The sequence below is a fragment of the Meriones unguiculatus genome, chromosome 7 (genome assembly GCF_030254825.1).
Source record: "Meriones unguiculatus strain TT.TT164.6M chromosome 7, Bangor_MerUng_6.1, whole genome shotgun sequence".
Lineage (NCBI taxonomy): Eukaryota > Metazoa > Chordata > Mammalia > Rodentia > Muridae > Meriones > Meriones unguiculatus.
Window position 1 is genome coordinate 40,592,267 of NC_083355.1, and position 17,622 is coordinate 40,609,888.

The 17,622-nt window shown below is 52.5% G+C and overlaps 1 protein-coding gene and 1 long non-coding RNA gene across 6 annotated transcripts in view; one reads left to right on the top strand and one right to left on the bottom strand.

Annotated features, from left to right (window-relative positions):
• Rab11fip4 (RAB11 family interacting protein 4) overlaps positions 1-17,622 on the bottom strand; it is a 109,390-nt gene that overhangs the window by 39,298 nt on the left and 52,470 nt on the right. Inside the window, exon 1 of one of the 5 annotated variants that reach the window (XM_060387179.1) lies at positions 6,435-6,542. The exons of 2 other annotated variants lie outside the window; for them this stretch is intronic. Coding sequence is in view for 1 of the 3 variants with exons in the window: in XM_060387178.1 (XP_060243161.1) it covers positions 5,120-5,149 (30 nt within the window). In the remaining 2 variants the exon portion in view is untranslated. Of the gene's footprint in view, positions 1-4,596; positions 4,622-5,119; positions 5,334-6,434; positions 6,543-17,622 lie in introns of those variants that run through there. 2 more of the 5 variants (XM_060387178.1, XM_060387180.1) reach the window with 2 other exon arrangements.
• On the top strand, positions 11,354-17,428 carry LOC132655201 (uncharacterized). The gene is made up of 3 exons (XR_009592900.1): positions 11,354-11,495; positions 13,284-13,444; positions 16,756-17,428. It is a non-coding gene; the product is annotated as an uncharacterized LOC132655201 (long non-coding RNA).

The following is a 17,622-nucleotide window of genomic DNA, read 5'->3' on the forward strand; positions in this document are numbered from 1 at the left end:
TCAGCTGGGAGCCAAGAGCATTCACACACACACACACACACACACACAGCTCCCTACCTTTGGCTCTAATCCCATTCTACTTCAACCAGCTGGGCTATGAAATATGGCTTTTTTTTTTTTTTAAAGACACCAGGTATTTGTAGGACATGGAGGTGGGAGGGTCGAGATACCGGAGAAAGAACCCCTTGCCTTCTCCCACACCCTGAATCTGTTTAGGCCCTCCTCTTTCAGTCCCTTAGAAGATAGACAGGCTTAGTGACACATTCCTGTGATTCCAGAACTGGGGAGGCAGAGACAGGAGGATTGCTGTGAGATCCAGACCAGCTGCATTAACACAGCAACTGCAAGGTCCTCCAGGACCACACAGTGATACCCTAGTTTTAGGTCTTTTTTTTTTTTCTCCTGGTTTTTATTTTTAAAGAGGAGGCGGTACTGATGTCTCAGAGGTTCCAAGCATGTGTTGCTCTTCTAGAAAACCTGAGTTTGGATCCCTGCACACCCACGTCAGAAACTTACAGCAGGATGAAAGCTTCAGGGGGATCCAATTACTCTGGCCTATCAGTACTTTCACTCAGGTACACAAGAAAGTGCGCATGTGAGCACACACACAGACACACACGCTCTTACATAAAAATTCAGGGGCTAGAGAGATGGGTCAGTGGTTAAAAGGGTCCAAGTTTGGTTCCCAGCACCCACCTGAGGTAGCACACAACTGTCTTTTAACTCCAGGGGAACCCGATGCCTCTGAGGTCACTCACACTCACATGCAGACACACACACACACACCTACACATAAGTAAAAAATAATATGAAATCTTAAACCATTTTTTAAAAAATATTAAAGACAAGGCTTCCACAGGCAAAGACACAGATCTTAACAACTATCACATCTCTGCTTTCATCTGAATTATGTTGACATGGTTGGGAAAGAACTCACTTGTCTGAGAATATAAAGCTGGTCAAATCATCTAAAACTGACTAGCAAGGGAAAACCTCCTTCCTCTTTGGAGTCAAGCAGCAGGGTTAGACATGCTGCCAATACCAGAACCCTACAACTGGAGGTCACCCAGACACCTCTGGCTCTGGGCCACTGCAGAGGGCCCTGACCTACAGCTGACTCTTCCAGGATACACACATCCCTAGCTGTTGCTTTTACCCCATCGTCCCCTTCCCAAGTCACTGGAAAATCAAGGAAGGATCAACAGGCTCCCCTCCCTGGATACCCAAGAAGGTTCTGAGAATCCACGTTCCAGCTCCTTAAGAATCAAACTTTAGCCAGGCCGGAATCCCAGCACTAGGGAGGCAGAGGCAGACAGATCTCTATAAGTTCAAGGCCAGCCTGGTCTACAAAGCAAGTCCAGAACAGCCAAGGCTACACGGAGAAGCCCTGTCTCCAAAACAAAACAAAAAAGACTCAAATTTCACAGGATCCAGGGTAAGGTCAGCTGTGCACCCCAGAGTCCCTCAGTGCTAATGGGCCCATGTGAACTGGACAGTACTAAACTCCATTTAGTTAACAAGTGTCCAATGAGGCCCTAGACACCTGGGTAAGTACTGCCCTGAGCAACACCTGGCATGAGAAAATGAGACCTCCAAGCCCAGGCCTTGGAGGGAACTCTCTCCACCACCTGCCGCCATTGTAGTCTCTAGAGCACACTGCTTTGAAATGAGATCAAGCTGAAAGCAGCCAACAATCCTACCCAGGAGAAACAGCCACTAACTCCTAACAGCCACTGGGAACTCAAATGGCACCTTAACTCTTGGTCACAACCCACAGGGAAAGTGGATGGGGAGGAGGTGTCTAAAACACAAACTTTGAACCCCAAGATGATAAAGATGAACCTCAAAGCTGCTGCCCAGGTGTGTGAAGGCCCCTTTGGGCTCCTTAAGGGACAGGTGTCCTGAATTCCATGCTGCCCACAGTGGACAGGTGGAGGAATGTCTAGGCACCTGTGGCAGCATCTGCCGACAGATGGAGATGGAGCCAAGAAGCCAGTCATCGTGTGGGGCTTAGAACTGGTCTTGCCCCACCTGGTAGGAGCTGACGGGCTCCAAGCAGATAGCAGCTCCAAGACTCAGGGACCAGCGCGTCTCCTGCAAGGCTTCCGCCGGTTTCAGCTGTGTGATAGAGAACACATGATCTGCAACCATCCACAGTCACGTGGGCAGGCTTATCTGACCAGACTCAGGCTGAGGGCAGGAAGCTCAGAGTCCCATCAGTCACACAGGCTTCCCTGAGAGATGCCATTTACCCCTCAGCTCCAAAGACCGCAAAACAGCAGAGCCGTGGACGGCAACGAGGGCCTTCTATTCTCAAAGACACCAGCTCTCACCCTACCTCCCAGGTGTCGAGCAGCAGCAGGCATCCCTCTCAGAGCTTATTCCCCTACTGTTTCCATGCACGGCTAAACTATGCAGTCCTGCTAGATACATCATGTTAGACAAGACCTTTACGGCTGCTGCTCCCTCTGCCTTTTGCTCTTCTATCAAGACGTATCTTCTCAGCAACGGCTTCCCTGGCCACTGTTTAAAATCCTGCACCCCACTGCTCTTCCTCCTGCTTGTTCTCCAGCACATCTCACAGGCTGCCTGATTTCCGGCTGGTCTGCCTCATTCCTGTAAGGCAGCTCCGTGAAGAAAAGACTCGTGTGTCCATCTCCTTCACTGCCAGAGCCCCAGCACCAAGCACAAAAGCGGGCAAACATCAAATTCCTAAGCTTCTATGCAATGAGTAAGTAAAGTGGCATTTGCCCTGTGCCAGGCAATGTGGGCTAACAGAAATGGGAAAAGCACTATGCCCTGAAATGCCACCTAATAGATACAGGGCACCATCCAGGAAAGATCTCCATGTCCAGTGAAATAACAGGTGGGCATACCAATCAATATGACCCACTGATGGGGCAGAACTTCATTGATCTAGCAGGGACACCTGAGTGGTCTCCATTTCATGGCCAGTGATTTGATGCCATAAAGACCTACTTACTGAGTCATGAGCTAGCCCAGCTGACCCAGATAAAACAGAGCACCACTTCAGGATCCTGAGTACCTGGGTGAGGCCAGGGCACCAGACCCCACTAATGCCAGATGGTGAACCAGATGAGGAATCTTCCTATTTAAAACACAAACCCTGTGCCAGCACACAGCACAGGCCAGAGGGTGGAGCGGGCTCTCTGCATAGCCTGTTCTAACCCTACCCTAGAAGTGCCCGCCCATTTGCAATCTCAGGAGAAACCTCTCCCGCTCTATCTCCTCCTGACACATCTAAAACAAATACACAGATGTGAAATCCTAAAACCCCTCAGGACAAGATTCACTGTGGAGAAAGCCAGGGCACAGCAGGCTACCTGAAGGGATTGCCAGCCTCCTAACCCAAGGCACCTACCTACTCATCGCCACCAGGATGGGGCGTGGGACGACAAGGGAATGAGCTGTCAGAGCCCCCAGGGAACAGTTCCAGAGAAAGGGAGACCTGGGAAGGGCCAGCTAGCTTTAGGCCTGGCACTGATGGTCAGAAGGGAACCTCCCCCCACTTCCCGCCCCTGTGCTACTGTAGAGCTCCCCAAAAGACAGTGTGGTCCTTCTAACTTCAGCCTTTCCTCCTTCGCCTGGCTAAAAGTCCTTCCCAAGGACAGGCTCCAGGCAGTCTGTCCCATAATATCTCCCTTGGGGCAAAGGTCAGACCTTCCAGCTTGCTTACCTGGCCTGGCTAGTAAACCATCCCTGCCCTGCGGCCCAGTCTTATCTCCCGGGTTTGCCTTGTCATTTGCTCACCTAAACCCAGAACCCAACATTCCAAAGTGGTTTCCACCAGGCAGCCAACCAAACAAGCTGTGCTCCCTACAAGCCAGCCGCGGCCTCACATTCCTCAACAGCTTCTACAGACTAGCTCCACCTTAAGGTCCCCACGTGAACTGGCCCAAGCATTCAGGGTAGTTGGGTGACAGCAGAAGGGACTCAGGAACTCAAGGTCCCCTGGAGCGCAAGGCTGTGTCCCACACAGAATGCTCCCTAGGCATTTAACACCCTGCATTTCCTGAGAGGCTGCAAAGCAGGTTAAAAGTCTGGGTCAGGGCTACAGTACCAGAACCTAGCCAGCTGGGTCTGAAACATGAGATCTCAGCTAGTCAAGGTGGGTGGAGGAGAGAGACATCCCATAGCTGAGGTCTTCACTGTCGTAAAATCCTCCCCTGACTCCCTTTTCCTAGCAATCACAAACACTATCCTTCACGTGGGGAGGGTCTTGGAAATTGCCCCAGGGAATGTGGGGACCCAAGCTATCATCATCACCTGCTCCTTGAAGGGAGGCAGAGGTGTGAGGCTCACCAGGAACCAGTGCAACATGGGGCCCAATCCGAAGGGAGCGCAAGCACCAAGCCCAAGGCAGGACCGTCGACCCTCTGCTACTTTTTTCGGGAGGGGGGGCCGCTATAAATCAGTCCCGGGAGAAATCATTTCTAGCTCTTTCGGAAATGGTAGAGGTGGCAATGAAGCAGAATGCGGTCTAGGACTGTGCTGGTGCCAGGTTTGCAGAGGCTGCGATGCTAGGCCCCGGGAGACACTGATCCAGGCAGAGAAGCAGTTTTATCAAGTACTTACACCGAGATCGACTGTGGCTCTTACAGGACTCAAGGACGTTGGCTGGTAGCCTGCGCACACCTCCACCACATTGCAGCATCTGAGGGGAAGCAGGTCCTGTCTCCAACCCCCACCCTAGGCTGGTTCTATCTTCTGACCCCTAAGATAACCTGGGAGAGGAGCAGGAGAGAACCGGCTCCTTGCAATCGCCATCACCTACGCAAAAAAACTTCGCTACTTACAGCTCCCTAGGGAAACAGCCCAGCCAAGAGCAGGGCACTGATGGAGGGGGGAGCTGATAAGCCTTCTTCCCAATCTCACCAGATCCCCCTAAAAACACTTCTGGCACAGCGCCGTAGGGAGCTCGGCCACCCTCCTAGAGCACCGAGCTGGTTCCGCTCACACTCGCACCTGGGCGCGCGGCCGAGGGTTCAGAGCAGGCTCGTGGCTTCTTCGCCTCTGAGCCCCGGCCGGGCGGCGCAGGTAGGGTGGACGCGATCGGCGTCCGGGGTTCAGGCCAGGTCGTCCCGCGGTCGCCGCTTACCTGGCATCCGGGAGCCGGCGGGCTGCGCATCCCCCGGCCGGCCGCGGGTCGGGCCGCTGCAGAGGAACAAGCAGCCGGACGCCGATCCAGTCGGGGCGGGCGGGGCGCGCGGGGCCGAAGCCAGCACCGTGCTCAGAAAACAATCCGGGCGGCGCGCTGCTCCGCACCAGTTGAAGCCGCCGGTCCCGCCCCCGCCCGCACCCGTTGCCGGGAGACCCGCGTGGGCCGAAGGGGCTCTTTGTATCAAAGCTGCCGTGACATCACGAGGCGCCCGGGCTCCCCGGGCTCCGGCGGCGGGGCCTCGCGCAGGGGGCGGGTCCTGAGGCCCGGCGGCCTGGGAACCCGAGCTGCGGGGGCGGGGCCCAGGTAGCCCCGCCCACCCAAGGTAAGGGGCAGGTGGCGGGGGCGGCACCCGCCAATGGCCGCACGGTCGGCGCCTCGGTGGGTGGAGCTTGTCCGAGCGCGCAGTTACTGCAGCGGCAGATCAAAGGCCAGAGTTGGTGCTTACTCTCCGGCCGGCTCAGTGCAGTGTCACTGTTTGATGTCACTATCCGGCGAGATTCGGGCAGCACTGTCTGGCTCAAGCTCACGGCCCGAAAGCCTGCCAAACCCTGCCCCAACCCACCACCAGCTGGAGTCTGATTTGTTTAGCCTCAGTCCTACCCACCACTGTTGTCTCTTCCCTCTAAGCGAAAGCTATCCACAGCCAGGCCAAGCGCCAAGATACAAGTGGCAAAAGAACTGGAGAACTCAACAAAAAGGATTTACAGCGGAAACCCCATCCCTCCCAGACCTTCACATCGTTCAGGACTTAAACAAGGCGGAAATGTTAGGATTTAAGCGAAGCAGCAAACTTAACACAGTTTCCCTTCAACTTGATGGTGTTTTATATAACTGGGGAAAGCAGAGTACGGGCCTGAGTGGCCTCAAGCCACCTTCTTGACTTCATACTGCTCTACAAAGTGAGACAAGCACTTGTGTATGGTTAGGATGGACAAGGTGGCTTCTCCCTCTCTCACTCTCTGTCTCTCTTGTGTCTCTCTCTCACACACACACCTGCTGCTCTCTAGCACAGCGATTCCCAACCTGTGGTTGCAACCCCTTTCACAGGAGTCAAATTCATTACCATAGCAACACCACAGTTATGAGAAATAATCTATGGTTGAGGGTTCGGTAGTCACCATAACATGAGGAACTGTATTAAAGAGCCGCAGCGTTAGGAAGGTCAAGAACCACTGCTTTAGTCCTTTGCTCTCAACTTATTTCTCACCCACTGTGTGTTTGGCAATAAATTCCCAGCTACCTCTCTGCTTACCTGGTCTAAGCCCAGGAGAGTTGCATCTTTGCTGTAGCTAGAGAGGACAGCTGTAGCTAGAGAGGACCTCCAGGTAAGAGCTGTTCTCTGAATTTGTCTCGTAGCCTCTATGTGACCTTTGGAACTGTGTGCAGACACCACAGACTGTTTCTCACACTGTCTCTGTCTGTCCAGTCTCACAGTCCTAGATATATGGGGTCAGTGAACTGTATTTTGGCTTCAGAGGAAGGCAGACCTGGGTTTGAGTCCTGTTTGTCAGCTCTTTTGTCCTGGGAGTTTCCATTACCTTCTGCAACTCAGTCTGTAGGAAGGGGAAACCACAGTCCGTCTCCGTGGTTGCTGTGAGCCCTCTCAAGGTGAGCACGCTGAATGTTTAGCCCTGGGCAAAGGCAGGACCAGATGCTTGGGTGCTCGGCTCTGAGCCTCCAGTAGTTTCAGGTGTGGCCATGTCCAGCTGATCTAACTTCTCTTCATTGCTTCCAAGGCCCAGATTCTGAACTACTCCAGGCAGCAGGACTCAGGCATCATTCCTCTGGGTCTCTGCTGACATTCAACCAAAACAGTGGGAAAAGTGAGACCTGCAAGCCTCCTGCTGGCCTGGAAAACCCAGCTGTGGATTTTAAAGTGTTTTTAAATCACTGGCTAGTTAAGCAGTCTTTTTTTTTTTTTTTTTTTTACATCCCCCCTTCCATGACAAGTTTAAGAACTCTGTGCAGTGGGTGGTATGAGTGGGGCCCTCTTGCTTTTTCTCACAGGAAATGGGCTAGGTTATTTGTCCTAGAAACCAAAGAGAGCTGAGCACGGTAGTTTATGCCAGTAACCACAAGAGAGGCAGAGGCAGGAGGAGTGCCATGAGTTTGAGGGCAGACTGTGCTACAAAGGGAAACCTTTTCTCAACAAAAAGTACCAAAAGGCAGAGTGAGAGGTGTGCTCAGGGGCACTGAACGTTGCCACTGCCTTCTGTTTACCACCAGGAAGCTGCCCAAAGTGCTGGAGCCTCGGTCTCTTCCTCCATAAAACAGAAATACCACACTTCCTCTTTCAGGTGTGAGGTTTGGGTGAAATACTGAAGTTCCTGTCCAGTGCAATGCTGGACTCACTGATTCCTACAATCGCTCCTGCTAGCCCAGTAGCACTCGCCAGCTGTCTGACTCAGCGTTAGGTGTGTGAGCCCCAGAACCAAGGGCCTAAAAGACCCAGGCAAATTTAACTCATCTATACATTCAAGAGATTGTTGGTTGGTAAGGCACTCTAGGATTTAAGAGTTAACAGTGATGGGCATTTTAGAGTAGATCTTTTTCTTTTTTCTTTTTGTTGTTGTGTTGTAAGAGACCGATTTTTTTTTTTTGTCCCTGGCTATCCTAGACCTAATCTGTAGACTAGGCTGGCTTTGAACTCAGAGATCCACCTGTCTCTGCCTCCCTAGTGCTGAGTTTAAAGGTGTGTGCCACCCTCCCCCAGCAATTTTAATAGCTGGGAATTAAATTGTTGGGAACACTTCCAAATGTTGGGAAGATCAAAATAAAACAACAACAAAAATAATACTTAGCGTAGAGTCTGAGACATAGCAGGCACTCAGTAAATAGAAGCCATTGGTAACTGTATGAAGAGTGAATACCGAAAAAGCTCCAGAGAGCCCGAGAAACTCTCTGCAGGAAGATTTAACACGCTCCCTGGGCAGTTAGGGGCAGGGAGGCTCTGGACTAAGGGTCAACACGCCAGGAGGCCTCCTGGTGCAGATGCCAATGTGAGAAGGACCTCTGGGAAAGTTGAAAATAGATCTTCGGATGAGAATCTTCCCACTCCAAAGTTCCCTTTTCTGCCCTAAAAAAAACCCCAAGCCCCCTGCACCCTGGTGCACAGTCTCCATTCCCTGATGTTCTGATCAAACATTTCTGCTCCTGCAGAGAGGTTCCATTAATCCCTACCTAACGCTATCCTTTTGGCTAGGGGTTGCAGGAGCAGAGTGGGGAGCTGATCCCTGACTTCCAGGAGAGGCCTATTGTCTGCTGGCAGGGAGAGGGGAGGTGGTAACTGGATTGACTGGCTTTAAGGCCTGAATAACAAACATATTGGGGACCCACGAGTTATGGGCAAATCTCTGTGTCCCTGGTTCAAATGGGGGTAAAAGCTGTGATGCTTTGTGTAAGCCCAGCACCTGGGAGGGAGAGGCAGGATAAAAAGTTCAAGGTAGATAATGAGTGTAAAGTCGACTGGGGTCACCTGTGCGCTAACTCAAAAAAACAAACAAAACCGTAGCAAAACAACCCACAATGACAACATAAAGTCACTTGTCCCTGGGAACTAGTTACCTGAGTTCAATCCCTGGATACGACAGGATAGACTCCCACAGACTGTCTTCTGATCTACATATATGCACTAAATAAGTAATAAAAAGTTTAAAAAAAAATTTTTTTGAGACAGAGTGTCTCTACATAGCCCTGGCTGTCCTGGAACTTACTATGTAGACCAGGCTGGCCTTGAACTCGGAGATACAGCTGCCTCTGCCACCACACCTGGCTAAAACATTTCTTAAGATTAAAAAAAAATAAGAGTTTCCCTTCTGTCTACTTAGCATATGGTCTTCCCTGTGAGGTCACTTTCACAACCCCTCCTCCATTGTGACCACACCCTAAAGCAGCTCCAAGTCAGGAATGGCGTCATTCCTCCCTGCTGTCCAGTCCACCTGTGACAGCCATGATCTTAGCCAGGCTTCCCCCCCCCACGTCTCTCACGACGGACATCAGTCATTAACCAGAACTGTCAACATCAGTCACACTGGGGCCACCTGAGTGGGTTGCTTCTGTCAACACACTCGCCCTGCACATGGCTCCTGTTCCACCGCGCAGCAGAGCCTGCTGGGACTGACTGCACCACATGCTCTTGTCCTTCGTCACCTCTCTTTAGAGGTCCCTGGAGCACAGACTTAGAAAGTGTCAGCCGCGGTTTAAATCTCAGAATACAGTAATGCGTCATAACTGTACAGCGGCCTGGGAAAGGGAGACAGGTACAAGCAGGCAGGCAGGAGCCGGAAGTGGCAGTGACCTCTCACCCCAAAGGAAAGTCATTTCCAATCCCCTCCTCAGGAAACCTTGGAGCCCCCTGGAAGCCTGAGCCCTTCCTCTCTCACAGGTTTGTAACGGGGACTGCACAGCATCTTCCTGGAGAGCAGGACTGCTCCTCTTTCCTGCTCCCAACCCCTGGTCTGCTTTCCCAGGTCCACAAGCCTCCCCTGGAAAGCTGAGGCTGGACAGCACAGGGGAGGGAGGGTTCCTCCACCTCCACACCCTATGCCAGGGATGGGCCCTGCAATGCCTCTCTGTTCTCTGCAGCCATCAGGGCCTCCAGCCAGCCCCCTCCTAAAGCCTGGATGGACCCTTCCCAGACTGGGTGGGACCAGGGCTTCAGCTCCTTCTTTCTCTCTCTCTCTCTTCTTTCCTCGTGTCCTCCTTTTCTTTGGATACAGGGTCTCACTGTGTAATTCCAGCTGGTCTGGAGCTCACTATAGATGGGAGCTGCCTGCCTCTGACTCCTGAGTGCTGGGGTTGAAGGGGTGTACCACCTTTCTGGGCCTATATCTCCAGTATCCACAGGAGGAGTGGACTTTCTTAGTTATTCAAACCTGACAGGATGGTGAGAAAAGCCACGTTTCCTCTTTGACATACATCTCTGAGTCATTCAGTCACCCAAGAAGAGATGGCTGAGGAAGGGAGAGGGTCAAGGTTCCTTTTAATTCAGAATGGGGAAGACTAGGGGAACTTCCTTTTCCTTCCATTGGTGACATCAGGTAACTGCATGCCACACCCACGACCGTGTAAACACTTCTTTTTTCCAGACTCCTCACCTCTCACCTTCCCCTAGGCTGGGGTAGTTAGGCTAGGCCACCCAACCCAGCTCCACTCACTGCCAACTTGGCAAGCGTTCAGAAGGGCTGGTAAAGCAGTGGTTCCAGACCTGCCCTGCTTGCTGAGTCACTGGGCGCCTACACCTGTCCTCTGGCTGCTTACAGTTTAGTGCAAATGGCAGAGTGAAGTCAGGTGCTCATGGCGCTGGGTAAAAAGATGCTCAGGTGAGTATGAAAACCCTAGCAGCTGCCCTGCTTTATTTAGGCTTGCTTAGGGAAGTGGGCATGGCCACGTGATCCTGGCCGAAGGCATCATTTAACTTCACTCCTTCCTAATGGATGAAGATGTGCTACATGCCCGACACTGTCTTCTGGGTACAGCTGAGAGTGGTACAAAGTCTCACCAGGTGCCGTGGAACTGGCACTGTATCAGGTCACCATATTCCTGCTTGCTGCCTGGACGGCTGTTACTCCACCATCGTCAGGGGCAGCTAGCGTTTTCCCCTTCAGCAGCACTCCTGGCAGAGGCCAGGCTTCCTACACCTCGGGCTCCTCAAGGACCGTCTGTGCAGCCCCCAGCAACGTCAGGCTTATGAGGGGTGACTGGTCTCCAGGCCTGGCTCGGCTGCACAGCGGCCCAGGGCAAGCAAATGAAACTTCACCTCCCTGAGCCTCAAAGGGCTGAGGTACACCTCAGGGCAGAGCACTCTCCTAGCATGTGTGAGGCCCTGGGTCCAATCCCCAGTTTTCTGGAATAGGGGTGGCAGTGTTAAAAAAAAAAAAAGGAAATACAAAAGTGGGAAATTGAAGCCTACATAAAAGAAATGACTTGCCCGTACTCACCGAGCTTGGTAGAGGTAACTGGGCACAGACTGGGAACATTGCTTTATTATCGAATGTGTGGTCCCTTCTGGCTACTGGAAAAACTCCTGTTTGTCCTGCAAAAACTCCATTCTAGTGTGACCTCCAGATAAAAACTCCCCTGTCTGGTCTAGTGACAGTGATTTCCTGGGTCATGACCTCTATGCTTTAAGCTGCTGCTGTGAGGAACTCATTGTTTATTGGCCTTTGTTAGTCCCCCACCACGCTGCAGCTCCTGAGGACGAGGTCCATGTTGATGGTTGTCTCTGAACTCCTGTTCTTTATGTGTCTGGCATGCAGCGGGACTGAGGGTCACTCACACACAGCACAGAGCAGACGGTCTGCCTGGGCATGAGGTGAGTTTGATAAGTTCCTAAAACACGTGTCTGTAGGCTTTTGGAGACCAGGCCTTGCTGTGTATCCCAGGCTGGCGGCAAGCCTGAGGTGATCCCGCTGTCTCTGCGTCTTACCTGCAGGCACATGACACCATGCCCAACTCCAAGACATGCATTCGAAAGAGACAGCTGAGGGTACCTCCTTCAAGACCCAACACGCTTTTCCCAGAATAGATCTGAGTAGACACCCCCCCACACACACCCCATCTCATGGAGCCTGGGCCCCAGGGGGTGATCATTTCTTCACAGTTTTCTGAAACAGGGTTTTTCTGTGTAGCCTCGGCTGCTCTAGGTAGACCAGACTGGCCTCCAGTTCACAGGTCATCAGCCTCTGCCTCCCAGGTGCTGGATTAAGGGTTGTGCACCACCACACCCAGCCTCCAGCAGCTTATTCTTAATAAGAACTAACAATTATTGCCTGTCTGCTGGGTGCCTCCCTCTTCACTTTCACCAGCTACACAGCAGCTGTTACCACAGATGAGGAGAGGAGTGACAAGCCGGGGGACAGAGCTGAGACCTGCCTCAGGTCTGCCTGGGCCAGAAAGGGTCTGGCTACGCTCACCATCATCTGTCAGCAGGTGTCCACCGTCCACCCGGTGGCTTTTCACCGGGTGCAGCGCACTCTAGGTCTTGGGGATTTGCCCACATCTACCTCAGCTGTATCTGTTCTTAGTCCCTCCTCAGTCCCATGGATGGACGCTCAGGCTGGGGTTCTCTGCTGGGTCACCCCAAGCCTTCCCAAGAGCTGCTACACACTAGGCTCTTTGCTACTCCTTAGCATGCTCCTGTCCTTCTGAGTCCTCTGCCTCATCCTCGGCCCAAAATGAGGTCCTCTGCAAGTGACACTCCAGGGGTCTGGCCATTAGTCTCAGGGTACACACACACACACACACACACACACACACACACAACTACTTTTGGAGATGGATGGGTGTAGACAGTGATTTTTCTGGTCAGAATACACTAAACGGCTTATAATTCCTCGTTAAAAGCCAACAAATCCCTTAAAATTGTCTCCCAAATCATCTCAGTGGGAAACAACCCCAAACTGCAGCAGACACGTGATTCCAGCAGGCCTGAAGGCCCGGCACTGCAGCAGAGCCACTGCAGCCCAGTGTCAGTAAGGCAGAGAGCTGGGGGCGACTCCAGGAGGGCCCAATGCCACGAGCTTACTTGGGCCTGCCCAATCTATCCCTGGATAAACAGAAGGCTGCAGCAACAGAGGGACCGGCTGGTAGGGGGACAGGAGCTGGCCTCTCCTCTGGGCACACACACACAAGCTCTTTGTGGCTTCTTTGCCAGGGCTGGGCTCAGCAAAGGAAAACCAAAGGCGCCTGGCCTCAGGACACTGAGCCACTGTTCTTCCTACTTAAGGAGAAACCCCAGCCCAGGGCTGAAGGAGCCACTGTGTTCAGGTGGAAACTGGAGAGGCTGAGCTCAGAGGCCAGTTCAGGGATGCCCTAAAAAGAAGCTGTTTTCAGGCCAGGTTTCCTGCTGGTCCTACTTAAAGCACAAGGCTACATTCACACAGATTGAGGTCCCCTGCTCAGGCTGCGGCCTACAGCCCCGGCCAGCCTGTTGCTGACCACCTGTTCTTAGAATCACAGCTTGTGGTTCTCACCAGGATGGGGCGGTTGACAGCAGCTCACTCCCCTCTTGCTTTGTTTTTGATTGTTTGCTCTTTGATTGTCTTTAGTCTTTCACGGCTGAGCCAGCTCATCTTTCCTGCCCATTTGTTTGCTTTTTCAGGGCAGGGCCTCGTGTATTCCAGGCTGGCTTTAAACTGGATATGTGACTGGGATGATCTTCAACTCCTTATGCCTCCCGGGAGTTGGGATTACAGGTGTGCACTACCATGCCCAGCTCTATGTGGTGCTAAGAGGCAAGCCCAGCAGCCTAATGCAGGCTAGGTAAGCGCTCTTCCAGCTGCTCTCCACCCTGCTCTACTTTATCATCGTTTGTTCGGTTAAACAGAGCTTTTAAATCCTGAGCCTCCCGCTGCCGCCTCCCAGAATGCCAGAGTTACAGGGACACGCCTCGGCATCCGGCCCCTCATCATTATTTGCTGTGGCCGCATCCCACATAAAGTCACCACCAGCTCTGACTCGGTGAATACTGACTTCTGCAGTGACCCAGCATTCTTCAACATGCTTCCCCCGGTGCCTGCCTCTGTTCTAAATGTGCTCTGCCTCGTGCCTCAAGCTCTGCCCTCCAATTCTTTGCCGGGGATGGTGTGTGTCTTGTCTGACCTGTGGCTTTAAATTCCATTGCATGTTGATGTCCTGCCTGGACCCCTGCCCTGAGCCCCAGGACACCCCCACACCGGCACCCAGCCACTTGGAGGAGGCTGTTGGGCTTTCTAGCCACGAGACCTTTGGAAGTATAAAGAAGGCAGGAGGCAGAGAAACTTCAGCTCCTCTCACAGGGCTTCAAAGTAGGGATGATCTTGCCAAGTGGTCCAAAAAGAGCCACCTGCCTTTCATGGCTGGCCAAAAAGGATACAATTCCTTGGCAAGGCAGATCAGACAAGTGGCTGGAGGGCCTACCACAGCGCACGCTTCTGACCGTAGAGGAATGAGGGCCTGGGACCTACAGAGACCTGAATGTCTGCTTCCACTTGTTGATAACATGGCCCCCGTATCTGAGAGGCCTCCAAAGGCAACATGGCAGCATAGTAAATGCCTACTTTCCCCCAAAAGCTGCCCTGTCTCTCGGCCCCATTCCCACGGCACTTAGCTAACTATGAAGGCCTCCACCCAGAGCTCACCGAGGGGGATCAGCCCAGGATGAGTCTCTCAACCTATGGCCTCACAGTAGCAGAAACTGTGTCTCTCCTCACCCGCTGTCACCGTCTGAGACTAAAGCTACTACCTCCTTCCCCTCCCCCTGGAAGACTCCAGCAGTCTCTCAAATGCCAAGAGGGGCTCTCTCCATGTGCTAGCATTGGCCTCCTCTGGCCCCTGGAGACCTAGCACACACCCAAGGGCTCCAAGTCAGTATTCACCGAGTCAGAGCTGGTGGTGTGGTTCAGGTCTCTGCCAACAGCCCCCTCCAGTCTCCCAGGCCCAACCCTGAACTGTGGCAACTTCTGGAATGTTCCATCAGCCAAGCTCCTTTCCACCTCATCATGAGCATTCTCTGCTTCTATGTCTTGTTAGCCTCATGGCCGCTAGGCTTAACTCATGTCATCTGTCACCTCCCAAGATGTCCTCTCCAGAGAAAATATATACCTCTCTCTCTTACTGTCTCCATGCCACTCTGGCTTTCTTTTTATCACATGGTTTGCCTTCTGGCCTTACATCCCTCTCTTCTGACTGGTGTCTAGCCTTCTCTCCTAGCACACAAATCCACCGAGGAAGGGAACCTTGTCTTGCTGTCAGCAGGTGTCTCCCGGTGTCCCACCAGGATCTGTACACTAAGTATATGGCTGCAGTTTTCCTAGGGAACTTGTGAGGCCCTGAGGTGAGAGGCATTGGGCATTCAGTACATGGGTGTTGGGAATTGAGCCTGAGTCTTCTCCAGGAGCAATGAGCACCCTTACCTGGTGATCCATCTCTCCAGCCCCCAAGCTTTTCATTTAAAAATAAATAAATAAAATAAATTGTGTTGTGGGCCAGCAAGATGGTTCGGTGGGTACAGGTGGTTCCTGCCAAGTCTGACAACCGGAGCTCAATCCCCAGGACTACAGGGTAGGAGAAACCTAACCCCAAATTGTAGTAAGATACATTATATAGTGCAATGGCTACTATAGTGCTATCATGTCACAGCCTCCCCCTTCTAACCCTTTCTCAAAGATTCCCTCCCACCAGCTACAGCCTTAGGCTTCACCTTTGCTCCTTAGACTTGCTCATCTGCGCTGACCTGCCTCTGCCCATCACTTCCCTGCCAATTCCTGGGAACCGTTCTATTCTCTATCTCTACATAGCTGACCTCTCCTTGTCGTGGTCCCGGGGATCAAACCAGTGCCTCAAACATGGTGGGCAAGTGTTCTGCCACTGAGCTACACCCTGGCCCCAACCTTTAAAATATTTTTAAAAAAATATTTCATCATTTTTAATTATGGTGTTATGAGTCCGTGTGTCTGTGTGTGGGTGTGTGCACATGAGTGCTGGTGTGTGAGGTGACCAGCACCAGAGTTATGGCCAGTGAGCCACCTGACATGAGTGCTGGGAACCAAACTTGGGTCCTCTGCAAGAGCAGCAATTGCTCTTAACCACTAAGCCATCTTCACCAGCAACTTTCAAAAATAACTTTAAGGTTCCATAGGTAAGAGGGATGGTGAGGTATTTGCTTTCCAAATGAAACTGTATGATGATGACCATGACTCGGCTTTCAAGGCCTGGTGTGACCACAGCTCCCCATGCTTGCTCTGACCCCCATGGCAGAATTAGGCTGCTCCCCCAACACCTGATCTGAATACTCATCACACGCGTCCAAGGTCTGGCCTGCCCGATGAAGTACTCACCTGAGGTCTGTACTCAGCCTCGGGCAAAGAAGCGCTTCCCTGCTCAGCATCTAACCACCTGATAAAGCTGATTTCGATCCAAGTCCAGGCAGAGCCTGAAGGCTTTATGACTGGCACGAATGTCAGGTGAGGGGCTCTCAATCTGGCCAGGGACAGAGTTTGGGGACTTACATCTTGCATCTATGAAATGGACATATAAGTGCTTACCACACAGGGAGCATTGAGGGGCAGGTTCCAAACACACAGTGGTGGCCAGCACAGCATTTGTCCCCATGCTGTCCAGGCCACCTGCTGGGTAGCTCCTTCCTCATGGCGGATCTTGATCGCTATTATCAACTTCCCCTCTGCTGGGGACCTTGGTCGAAGGCTTGTTCCTGTTTTACTGTTTGCTGGGCCTCCTACTTGGGTTCTCTCTGCTTGTTTTTTAACTTCTAAACTTTCTTTTTATGGCTGGAGTGCATCTGTATCTCTTTGTGCGCATCCCCAGGCCTGAGAGGCAAGGAGCAATAGAATCTCAGTCATCCTTCCAGGGAGAAAGAAACACATGGGGAACCAGTCAGGAGAGGGCTGGTGTTTGAGGCTATTAGACAGTTGGATGTGGCTGCATCAGCATGCAGGGGCCTGAGGACCACAGGAAGGTTGCCTGAGGCTGGGAGACTGTTTCTGGACTCAGATTCTCCAGGGAGACCACAGCCACTTTAATGAGTGGGTCCCAGAAGCAGAAACTCAGCCCCTTGGTTTCCTCCTGTCCTACAGCCCATACAATATCTGAGATTCGCCTACAAGGGTCTACTGGGGAGCCCAGAGAGCTTCAGGCCAGCTTCAGTGGCAGCTGCTTCTCCCTGCTTCACCACACCTCAGCTGTGCAGCTCTGTGAAACCACCTCCAGCCAGTCTCCAGGACCTCACCAGGGAGTCACCTACAGAAGTAAGGTGCAAAGGAACCAGAAGTAAAGAAGAAACTGGAATGGCGAGACTTCTTTCCTGCTGCTTGTCAGGGTCTCCCAGGCTTCACCTCATGCCCCACTTTCCCCACTGTTGCCCAGCCGATTGTCAGAGAAACACAGCAGGGGACCAGCATCCTCTGCGGATTCCTTCACTCGCTGCCCTGTTTTGTTTCTGTCAACTTGACACAAGCTAGAACTACTCAGGAAACGCCCCCACGAGACTGTCCTGTGGGGCGTTTTCTTGATTATTGGTTGATGGGGGGTTGGGGGTGGGCTAGCCCACTGTGGGTAGTGCCACGCCTGGGCAGGTGGTCCTAGGGTGCGTAAATATAAGAAAGCAGGCTGAGCAAGCAGTGAGGGGCAAGCCGGTAAGCGGCCCTGGCTGCCGCACTGCCTTTGCTTCAGTTCTCACCACCAGGTTCCTGCCCTGGCTTCCCTCAGCGATGGACTGTTGCCTGAAAGTGTAAAATGAAATAAAGCCTTTCCTCTTCAAGCTGCCTCTGGTCATGGTCGTCACAGCATCAGATACCCTAATGTAATTCCTCCAGGCTGAAATCCTGCGAGGGGCCACCACACCCTGTGTCACAGCAGCCACCTGAACCCCAGGCATCAGGTGAGACCGTGAAGGCGGGGGTCTAGGGTACTGAGCACGTTCAATGCTGCCTGGGTAGTTTTGC